The sequence below is a fragment of the Oncorhynchus kisutch genome, linkage group LG9, assembly GCF_002021735.2.
Source record: "Oncorhynchus kisutch isolate 150728-3 linkage group LG9, Okis_V2, whole genome shotgun sequence".
NCBI lineage: Eukaryota > Metazoa > Chordata > Actinopteri > Salmoniformes > Salmonidae > Oncorhynchus > Oncorhynchus kisutch.
Genome location: NC_034182.2, coordinates 30,287,618 through 30,299,673, shown reverse-complemented (window position 1 = coordinate 30,299,673; position 12,056 = coordinate 30,287,618). Strand labels below are relative to the sequence as shown.

The window sequence follows — 12,056 nt, the reverse complement described above, 5'->3', positions numbered from 1 at the left end:
TAGGAATCCATTGTCTCCCATGACCAAAGAGAACCAGCCATTCAGGAAAAACAAGAGGCTATTTCACAACCTCCTCATCCAGCGGTCTATTCAAACTGGTGGGAGGATGACATTATACTGACGATTGCCTGAGCAGCTAGAGATGTGTAAATTTACCATGCAGGCGATGCCAGCAATAGTCCAAGTTGAAGGGCAATTTTACTGTCCAAATGCTACCGTGTGGATGACAAAACATGAATGTTTTTGGTAAAATGCTGTATATCTGACTGAGAAGGTTCTGCTGTGTGATAAGACTGTTAGTCCATTGAGCTAAAGTTCAGGGAGCCAATTTAAGTCTTTAGGTCTTAGTCAAGATTACTCATGGGCAGGGTGGGAGTGTTTTGGGCAAAATTTGACCAAATAAAGTAATTTTAAGTGTGTGTGTGTGTCCGCAGCTCTTCTACCGGGTGACAGACGAGCATGCCAAAAAGGGAGAGCTTCAATTGGTTGGGATGATCTGTTACTCCAGTCGCCACTATTGTGCCTTCGCCTTCCACACCAAGTCCGCCAAATGGGTGTTCTTCGACGACGCCACAGTCAAAGAGGTGAGGGAGGGGAAAAAGACATGCAGTCCTCCTAGCAAGGGAGTAAAAACACTACACCTCAACCGACACTCATAGCATCTCACTCTTTCGCTGTGCTAACATATGCTGCTTGGACCACACACATATAAATGCAAGGACAGGCGCGCACCACACGCACTAGCCTCTGTCTCGTTTGCTCTAGTGGTTCACACACACTCCCTCTCTGACACTATGACCAGAAAAAGGAATTCACCAAGTAACATTTTTGTCGGTAACTTTCTTTAAAGGGATTTAACTAGTTGATTTGAAATAAAATCAGGAATACAGTCTGACATGAGAGGATTTTCCAGGAAGCTGATGTATAATATCATGGGATAAAAATCTGCTATTATCTGGAGCTAAAGCCTCCCTAGACAACAACTCAAAGTGCAGAAATGTACTCGTCTGAGCTGATGAAAAGGAGACTGTTTTACAAGAGAATGAGAGCAGGGAGCTCCCTGAGCCATCTCTTATCTCCACCATCTTCTTATAAGGGCCACATCGATCTTTCTTCACCACCCCCGGGTTGATGACTCTTCAGTGGGGTTGAACAGTCTGCAATAATCACCACCACCAACACCCACACATGTTTGCAAGGGTGGACACACAGACACACACACACACGCAGCACTAGTATTAGGTTTTCCCAGTGGAAGCAAGTCTTTCCCTAGTTAATTGCATCATCAGTCTTCCAGTTTTTTTAAAAGTTTTTTTTTAACCTTTATTTAACTAGGCAAGTCAGTTAAGAACAAATTCTTATTTTCAATGACGGCCTAGGAACAGTGGGTTAACTGCCTGTTCAGGGGCAGAACGACAGATTTTTACCTTGTCAGGTCGGGGGTTTGAACTTGCAACCTTCCGGTTACTTCCGGTTACTAGTCCAATGCTTTAACCACTAGGCTACCCTGCCGCCCCAAGTTGAGCAACACTGTTTAGTGAACTTCCACATTTCAGGATATCAAATTGAAATGACTGATGGTAAGAATTGGTATGTTGTGTGTGCATGCATATGTGAGAATGATAATGTACAACACTGGGTGTGTCTGTGTCCAGTCTATTTGATTGGACTGCGGTGCAGAGGCTGGCTGGCTCGGAGTCAATCCAGCAGCAGCAGCTTGTGCTGTGTATGCACTTCAGCCCGACTGGGACAGAGTGCTACAAGCACAGCACCCGAGCCAACCAAATAACACGCCATATACCTGCTGTGTTGCTACTCGTTCTCTTACGGCCTCACACCAAGTAATGAGCAGAAATATCCTACAGTTTATGGACGGCTTTTAAAACTATATTTATAGTTGACATTTATGGTTGCAGTTTGTTGACTCTCATAATTGCTTGTATCAGTTATTGCAGTGGTTCAGCGGTTCCACTAAGCCTGTGTTGTTGTTGTTGTCCCAGGTGGGGATCAGTGGCCAACATGAAAAATGTCAACTTTGAGCACCCTCTCTCCATCTTTTAATTAGACCCCCCCCCCCCCCATTTTACTGTCACATTCCTTTCTTGCTCTTTCTCCTTCCTGTCTCTCTCTCTCACACCTTCTGCTCCTCTCTCCTTCCTTTGGTTAATTAAGGAGTACACTAGCAGCTGTTAGCCTCCAGTCTGCCTCTGTGGCGTTTTGTAGTGAGGCACGCACTTAACTCTGTTGAGCTAATGCGATTGTGAAACTGCTTCAACGCATAATATTCACTTATGATCCAAGAGAAAGGGACAATGTGCTTTCGCAGTGCACAACAATGTCTCCTTGGACATTCTAAAATGACATTTCCTCCCTGAACCCTTTTGTGACATGTCTGGTCTATGGTCACCATATGTTTTGAGGGTAGTGGTTCAAAGAATGTCCCTGAATTCAAGCAAGCATTGTCAACATTTGTCCTCTGGGGTTTTTGTTTGTGCACTATCAATTTAAATGAGGCATAAGATAGTATGTACTCTGATAATAATATTTCTTAGAGCCCAAGCCCTTTAAATGTATGAACCAATTCAATTACAAGTCAGCATTTTCTGCACGGTGTACTCCAAGGTACCTAACATTTACATAGTTAGGATTTTCGCAACTGATGCTCATCAAATAAATAGTCTCTTCAAAAGTAGTAATGTGTATTGACTGGCACTAAATGACACATTTGGCTTCTGACAAGACCTCTCTGTCTAATGAGATAAGGAAAACTGGTCGGTGCCAGTAAGACACATTTTATTTTCTTGTCACATTGGGAAAATGCCATTTCGCCTTTCTGCCTGTCAAGCAGGAACACACACACACACACACACACTTCATGTGAGTCTCCTATTGACCTCCCAGTCTCATCTCCCCTATGCTAGATTGGGACCCGGTGGAAAGATGTGGTCACCAAATGCACCAAAGGCCACTTCCAACCCCTCCTCCTATTCTACTCCAACCCAGATGGCAGCGCCATCTCCGTAGACGACACCTCGCGCCAGAACACTAACCACTCCTGCTACAAGTCCCCCGTCAAAGGAGACGTCCAAGGTATACATCGGAACAAAGTGACATTCTTGGTTTAGGTCTTTTGGAGACCAGATTCAAATGGCCCCCCTTTCCAAAATGGTTGAACGACCCCCTTAGCTTCACTCGAGACGATTCCCAGGAACCACACACCACGTTTATAATTCATAGTTCCTTTTGATTCATGCTTAACATGGGGATGCTATATTTAAGTTGGTGCAGTAAATTCTCAGCGAGAGGGGGTCCTAAAATAAGTGCTTCTATGAGTAGAGATCTCCGGCAAGAGCAATTTGGAATTCATGCCAGCAAGTGTTGCCAATGGTGTGACTGTGGTTACAACTTCCTTTTAACAGTGTGTACTAGCCAAATGACCACCACTGCCACAGAGCAGGGGTTCTCAAACTTTTTTGGCTAGCATCCCCTTGAACTATTTTGGTCTAAATTTGAGCCCTGTTCCGGATGCACATGAATTGCTCTCTGTGAAGTGTTAGCCTCACCACATTCAGTCGGAGAGAGACTGTAAAAAAAGAAGGGGGGGGTGGGGGGACTACAGTACATGTTGTAGTGTAGAATTCTGTTTTGTTAATATGATTGGGTCGATGGGTCTGTTTGGGCCACAATTTTGGCATTTTGAAGTCTCTCAATGTGCTTGAGATTTTCTGTTTTGACTGTATGACCAGAAAATACGTGCAGTTGACAAAAGTGACTGACTTTACAAATACGTGCTGGACTTCAAAACAAGTTTGGGATGCCCATCACTTCAGTTGGATTTATGGTTGCAAAATTCCAGTAACTTAACTAAAATTCCCCAAATCCTGTTTGGAGGATTCCCAAATTCCCTGCTTAATTGTTTCCTGATTCCAGGAATATTCCAAACCGGGATTTCTGGAAAAACTGTCAATGTGTGTATATATATGTGTATATATATGTGTATATATATGTGTATATATATGTGTATATATATGTGTATATATATGTGTATATATATGTGTGTATATATGTGTGTATATATGTGTATATATATGTGTATATATATATGTGTATATATATATATATATGTGTATATATATGTGTATATATATGTGTTTTATTTTTTATTTTACTACGACCTCGACCATAATACCCGTCGCTGTTGGCAATATCAAGAAGTTGTACATTTGTACAGCTGAACATTTCTGTGTGAGAATTAAAAACCTCTGGATTTGTTTGGGGTGGGGTTTATCCCCCTTAATGATCTGCTCTCTAACTCTCTGAGCTGGCCTCGCTCCCAGGTCGTGATGGTGACTGCGGCTCACTGGCCTTCAGAGGCGGGCTTTAGAAGAAAGATAGAAAATGTTCCGTTACATTTTCAAAAATGTTGTTAATTGGGTCGCGCTAAACTATAGATTTTTTTTAATTGAAATTTTTCCAGAGATTTTTGGAATTAACTGAAACGTAAATGGTAATAGGAAGCTTATTTACATAATACCTAAGAATTGCTTGTTGGAATTGATCCCCACCCTGGTTTGTCTCACCAGTAGAAACGGATCCATGAAGAGACATAGACCATCCATATGTAAAAAAATCAAATAAAAGATTCTGTCCCTCTCCTCCTTTTCGACCAACCAGCGCCCTCCTCTCCACTTCCGGGCCCCAAGAAACTGGACCTGACCAGGGAGAACCTGAATGCCCTGCTGGGCCCCAGCAGCTTCAAACAGAATAGCCAGACCCCTTCCACCTTTACCTGGGGCAGTGGCCAGACTGGTGGGGGCCGTGGACCAGGTACGACAAGGGGTTGGTGGCGGGGGGGATATGATGGGAGACAGGAAGAGGAATGGGTATTTCTACACATAGCTATGGAAAATGGGTATTATCAGAGTGAGACATTTGGGAGGTACATAGGTATTAGAGAAGGTATAGGTATTGAGAGAAAAGACTGAAAGATGTGACGGGGTTAGAGGTATAGAAGATTGCAGGTAGATTAGAGGGGGGGGGTGGACCATGGATAGAGGCAAGAACAGCCAAGAGGGTAGAGGGACAGCCTTTGAGAGGACTAAGGCCTGGGAGGGAGAGGGGCCAGAGTTTGAAAAGTGACCTGTATGATGGAAGGGAATGAGGACACATGGGAGTGAGGGATCAGGAGCACGAACACCTCCAAGGAGAAGAGGCAAGCGAAGGCAATGACAAGAGAAGCAAGGAAAGAGCATAAGGGCAGACTCTTTTAAGCACCCTATTCCCTATATAGTGCACTACCTTTAACCAGGGTCAAAAGTAGTGCACTATAGTGGAAAGAGGGCACCATTTGGGACACAAGCCTTAGTTATTATTGCACATTCCTTTGTGATTACGAAGGATTGTGTAACGTCTGTCCTTGTTTAGGTCCCCCTTTGTTGTTACTCCCTGCTTAAAGCCATCAGCTCAATATGATGCATTTTGAATGTTTTCTATCCCCCAGCACTGGAAAAGTTACCAGTTGCTCAGGGCTTTTGAGAACAGCAAGGCCACCCCGAATGACTGAAAATAATAATCATAGCAGTCAAGTATCTTGTGGGAAAGTGATGAATTGTCCTCATGACACTTTATCCAGGCAATAGAGTGACTGTGCAATTTGCAAAATTGTCTCGTCATTGATTTCAATGTGAAGCCGAAACCTTCAGTTCTTATTCACAGAGAGCCTCTTCTAGCACATTTTCTGTGCTACACAGAGTTGTTTGGCATTTAACGACCGCAGCACATGCTTCTAGTTCTATCCATTGTATCCGACTTTCTCCTACTTTACGAGAAGAGGCTACAGAGATGAGACTTAGGGAGGATAGAAGGAGAGAGAATTTCTTCCGCGGGTTCCATCTCAGTGCATTTGCCCCCGTGAAGCAGAAAAGCACGGCGTGTACATCACATCGATCGGCCCTAAACTACTCCTTAAACTCAGCACTGTTCAATGCCTCCAGGGGGCTAGTCAGGGGATGGAAGGGAGGAGTAGTGGAGGTGGAAGATGGGGTGGGGGTGGCTTAAACGACTGTAGTTTGTGTTGGGATTAGAGGTACAGTAGAAAAGACTTTACCTTCGTGTTTGACGGCTTGTTCCTTTTGGTGTGTGGTCTATTGGAAGTCACTCGTGTTTCTCAAAATGACTGAAATAGAATGTAGTCTAGAATGTGTTTCTTTGTCCTGTTGTGCAGTGAAGCTGGGCACCAGTGATCCTAAGAGCCGTCTGAAGGACATCTCCAGCGAGGTGGTCATGAAGGCAGGGGAGGTCCGGGGAATGCACCCCTCCAGGAGAGACCAGGACAAGACAGAGAGGAGGAGACAGGACGCCCGATACCGAGGTATGGCGCTACACACACACACACACACACATGTCCTTGGTCGATGTAAATATCATAGAAGAGTGGTATTGTCTTTAGGACAGCTGTTTTTTTAAGTTATGACATTTGTGTTCATGTAATTGTTGTATCGTGTGTGTTTATAGTTTTGTTCAATGTTGTGTTAGTGTATGTAAGTTGTTTTTTCTGAATCTTTGTTCACCCTGTTGCTGTTGGACAAGGTCTCTCTTGAAAACGAGATTTTAACTCCATGAAAAAAACCTGTATAAATAAAGGTTGAATAAAAACATGCGCGCACACACACAGGGAGGAAAAGTAACTGATATGAAATGATAGTGGCATTGCACTATGCATGTACGCACACACACAGGGAGGAAAAGTAACTGATAGGAAATGATAGTGGCATTGCACTATGCATGTACACACACACACAGGGAGGAAAAGTAACTGATATGAAATGATAGTGGCATTGCACTATGCATGTACGCACACACACAGGGAGGAAAAGTAACTGATATGAAATGATAGTGGCATTGCACTATGCATGTACGCACACACACAGGGAGGAAAAGTAACTGATATGAAATGATAGTGGCATTGCACTATGCATGCGCGCACACACACAGGGAGGAAAAGTAACTGATATGAAATGATAGTGGCATTGCACTATGCATGTACACACACACACAGGGAGGAAAAGTAACTGATATGAAATGATAGTGGCATTGCACTATGCATGTACGCACACACACAGGGAGGAAAAGTAACTGATATGAAATGATAGTGGCATTGCACTATGCATGTACACACACACACACAGGGAGGAAAAGTAACTGATATGAAATGATAGTGGCATTGCACTATGCATGTACGCACACACACAGGGAGGAAAAGTAACTGATATGAAATGATAGTGGCATTGCACTATGCATGTACACACACACACAGGGAGGAAAAGTAACTGATATGAAATGATAGTGGCATTGCACTATGCATGTACGCACACACACAGGGAGGAAAAGTAACTGATATGAAATGATAGTGGCATTGCACTATGCATGTACGCACACACACAGGGAGGAAAAGTAACTGATATGAAATGATAGTGGCATTGCACTATGCATGTACGCACACACACAGGGAGGAAAAGTAACTGATATGAAATGATAGTGGCATTGCACTATGCATGTACACACACACACAGGGAGGAAAAGTAACTGATATGAAATGATAGTGGCATTGCACTATGCATGTACACACACACACAGGGAGGAAAAGTAACTGATATGAAATGATAGTGGCATTGCACTATGCATGTACACACACACACAGGGAGGAAAAGTAACTGATATGAAATGATAGTGGCATTGCACTATGCATGTACGCACACACACAGGGAGGAAAAGTAACTGATATGAAATGATAGTGGCATTGCACTATGCATGTACACACACACACAGGGAGGAAAAGTAACTGATATGAAATGATAGTGGCATTGCACTATGCATGTACGCACACACACAGGGAGGAAAAGTAACTGATATGAAATGATAGTGGCATTGCACTATGCATGTACGCACACACACAGGGAGGAAAAGTAACTGATATGAAATGATAGTGGCATTGCACTATGCATGTACGCACACACACAGGGAGGAAAAGTAACTGATATGAAATGATAGTGGCATTGCACTATGCATGTACACACACACACAGGGAGGAAAAGTAACTGATATGAAATGATAGTGGCATTGCACTATGCATGTACACACACACACAGGGAGGAAAAGTAACTGATATGAAATGATAGTGGCATTGCACTATGCATGTACGCACACACACAGGGAGGAAAAGTAACTGATATGAAATGATAGTGGCATTGCACTATGCATGTACACACACACACCAATGAAAATAGAAAATGATCCTTGACACAATGCTCTACACAGTACACATGCAATCCATCATTACCACCATAAAGATGCACAACAAACCAGCGGTGCACTGGAATGGCCTACCAGGCAGGGTGGTTTGGGAGCAATGTGTCAGGATGGGGATCATGTCTCCCTCCCTTTTGAATCAGGCCCTTCTACGTACCGTTCTCTATTATCTCACTACTGGATACTGTGGTAGGGTGTATACCCTGTTCTATTTGGATTCCTAGCTGCTGTCTGGAGGTGCTATTTAAATGTCTTGAGTGATCACACGACAGTATGTGAGTATGTGAGAGTAGGATCATAGAACTCCTGGCCCTGGACCCATATCGCTTATATCTAGGCCAGCAAAAGAAATAAGGCAACATCTATGGCCACATGAGACCCACTACCACCCTCACATAGCCTACCTTCTCTCATCCAACCATAAGTACCGTAATTGCTGGACTATTAAGCGCACCTGGATATAAACCGCACCCACTGAATTATTAAAAAAATATGTATTTTGTACATAACTAAGCCGCACATGTCTATAAGCCGCAGGTGCCTACCGGTACATTGAAACAAATTAACTTTACACAGCCTTTAAACGAAACACGGCTTGTAACAAAAATTAAACAGTGGCCTACCAAGAAAGTCATTGGTCACCATCTTCCTCCTCCTGTGCACTGAAACCACTGAAGCCATCTCCTTCGGTGTCGGAGTTGAATAGCCTCAGAATTGCTTCATCCGATGTTGGATCGTTTGCATTGTCGCTCTCGTCACTTTCATCCAGAGGCAAATACCCCGCTGAGCTCTTGCTGCCCTCTTCAACACGCAGCAGTCCAGCCTTTCGAAACCCGTTGATGATAGTGGATTTCTTGACAATGCTCCACGCTGTCAGGACCCACTGGCAGACTTGACCATAAGTTGCTCTTCGCATGCGGCCCGTTTTAGTGAAGGATTTCTCCCCACTTGTCATCCAAGCCTCCCACTGAACAAGGAGCGCCACCTTAAATGTACGATTTACACTGATGTCGAGTGGCTGCAAATACTTTGGGCCATCTGCTTTTCTTCCCTCTGAAAGCCTTTGTTGTCTTTTTGCACTGAGTCAGTTCCTCACGCTGCTCTTTCCAACGTCTTATCATCGACTCATTAAGGCCAAGCTCCCGTGCAGCAGCTCTATTTCCTTTTCCATCAGCCAGATCGATCGCCTTCAACTTGAAAGCTGCATCATATGCATTTCTCTGTGTCTTTGCCATGAGGGTGACAAAATTACTACCGTAATCAGAATGATGGGAAGTTTGAGCGCGCTCGATTTACGTCACATTATGTGACGGTGCTCAGTTTTTTGGCGGCATGAATCTTGTGAAAGCGGGAAAAATCCATAAATTTGCCGCATCATTGTATAAACCGCAAAGTTCAAAGCGTGGAAATAAAGTAGCGGCTTATAGTCCGGAAATTACGGTAGTCCCTCAAAGGTGTTGTGGCTTGCTGTGTGTGTTGGTGGGGGACTTACAGGTAGATCGATGTGAAAGCAATCTCTAAAATTGTTCATAAGAACGGATCTAAGGATCAGCATACCCAAAGCCTAACCCGAACCATTGGAGGAAAATGCCAAATTGATCATAGGTCAGTGTCTAGAGGCAACTTCACCCCTTTCCTCCTTGGTCTCTAACCCTCTGTCGTATTTCTCTCACCTGTCCTGTCGTTACATTTCTGTAAACACCAAACGGGTTGGAAATAGGGGCAAGGTGATAGGAACTGAAATTGAACTAGCCCCCACAGCCACTATGTTAGCACCAGGCTCATGTCCCATTATGATTGAATGCACCAGGCTAACAGAGGCTAGCATCATGGCTTTGATGAATGGTGAGGCTGGAGGTGAGCTAAAGTAATGCTCGTGCATTACTTTAATGCTCGTGCCCAGGCTAGCTCTCTTCAAAGGTACTTGATCGTTTTAGTTTCAAGTTTTAACGCTGTACACACAATCAGTTCCACTACCATATTTACAATATGCAGGGATACCGGAGTGATGGAGGTAGATATGTATAGGGGTAAGGTGACTAGGCATCAGGATATATGATAAACAGGGAGTGTGTGTGTTGGCGTGTCAGTGTGTGTAGGGCCCTATGAGTGTGCATAGAGACAGTGGGGAAAATAAAATACAAGGATCAACTTGGACAATCCGTGTAGCTATTTTGTTAGCTATTTAGCAGTCTAATGGCTTGGGGATAGAAACTGTTCCGTAGCCTGTTGGTGTCAGACTTGACGCACCAGTAGAGCTTGCCATGCAGAAGTAGAGAGAACAGCTTGGGTGCCTGGAATCTTTTAACGATTTTCCGTCCCGTCACACTTGGAAACATAGCAAAACAAGAAAGTTGGCGTTCAGGTCCGATAGGGAGAGTTGGTGTCAATGGGAGACATTGGCTTCATTGCAAATGGCACCCTATTCTCTCTATAATGCAATACTTTTGACCACAGGGCTTTGGTAGTACACCATGTACGGAATAGGGCTCCATTTGGGATATTGGAGCTGGTGTTCCCAGGACACGTTTCCCTCTTTTCATCTAGCACAGTGTAACTGTGTTGACATTTAGCTTCCAATCCTAACTGACACGCATGCCGTGTTAGCATCGCTACACGCATAGTTAGACCGTCTTTGTCACACGTGTGTACACATACACACAGCTGGACCAGTTCACAGAAACCCTTACATAGACAGACACAAGTGCACAAAATCACACATCAAATATCACACGAGTCTCTCACACACCCCATGTGAACAGGGCAAGTTATGGTCGAGGTGATTTAACCCTCGCGCTTCCCGTCAGCAGATTCCCTAGCTATAGTGACTCCGTCTCTCAGGGGAGGTTCCATCCTAAGGCGCTGTGGATTGTAACCTCTCATAACTCTTTCTGCACACCTGAGACCTCAGTGCAGGCTTCAATCCTAGACCACACGCCCTGTCATGCTATTAATTCATATTAATATGGGGATTTAAACACACTTTTATACCCGACCGCTTCCAGTTATAAAATGTATATCCAGACCAGGACATATGTAGAAGGTGTGGGAATCGAAACCCACAACCCTGATGTTGGAAGGACAATGCTCCATCCACCCGAGCCATTGGACCCGGTCATCCTAACGTTGAGTAATTGTCCCTTAGTGCGTCTTCGGTTAGAGCTCTTCAACAAAGACTAACAGTAGACTATCAGTAAATAAAGTTAGACGGAAATGAATAGGGCATATATTTAGCAAGTTAAGCTTACTGCCCACCTTACTGCATACCCCTCCCCCTGAATAACATATCCCTGTACTGTTCCAGTGGAGATGTCCAGTCTAATTATATTTTTCGAAAGTGGCCGGCATGACTCGGTGTCCTTGAAATACAAACACTCGTGTACACACACACACACACACACACAAACACTATGTCCTCAAAGTCATACACATCTCCAGGCCACAGACTCCTCTATTCAAGGAGTCATGGACAGCCAGCAGGGAGTATGTATACAGGCACTGTATACACACACACACGCACACGGCCACCTTTCATCATTAATATCTCCACAGATGTCACAGCGTGAGGTTGCTAACCATACTGCTATGCCACGGAGATGCACACGGTATCCCGGCGTCCGTTATTTACACCTTCCTCTTGTCTACAGACGTACAACAGACCACGACGACCTCATTGTTCCCATACTCCACTATACCCCTGCGGTCTTCCTTAGCAAACGCTGGCCTGGAATGACCTTGCCAAGTGCAAC

General features: G+C 44.2%; 1 protein-coding gene across 3 annotated transcripts in view; it reads left to right on the top strand.

The window, feature by feature from the left end:
• LOC109897035 (inactive ubiquitin carboxyl-terminal hydrolase 53) overlaps positions 1–12,056 on the top strand; it is a 55,814-nt gene that overhangs the window by 26,244 nt on the left and 17,514 nt on the right. For all 3 annotated transcript variants that reach the window (XM_020491543.2, XM_020491544.2, XM_020491541.2), the window contains 4 exons: positions 435–584; positions 2,922–3,090; positions 4,675–4,827; positions 6,224–6,370. In XM_020491543.2, coding sequence (XP_020347132.1) covers positions 435–584; positions 2,922–3,090; positions 4,675–4,827; positions 6,224–6,370 — 619 coding nt within the window. The remainder of the gene's footprint in view (positions 1–434; positions 585–2,921; positions 3,091–4,674; positions 4,828–6,223; positions 6,371–12,056) is intronic.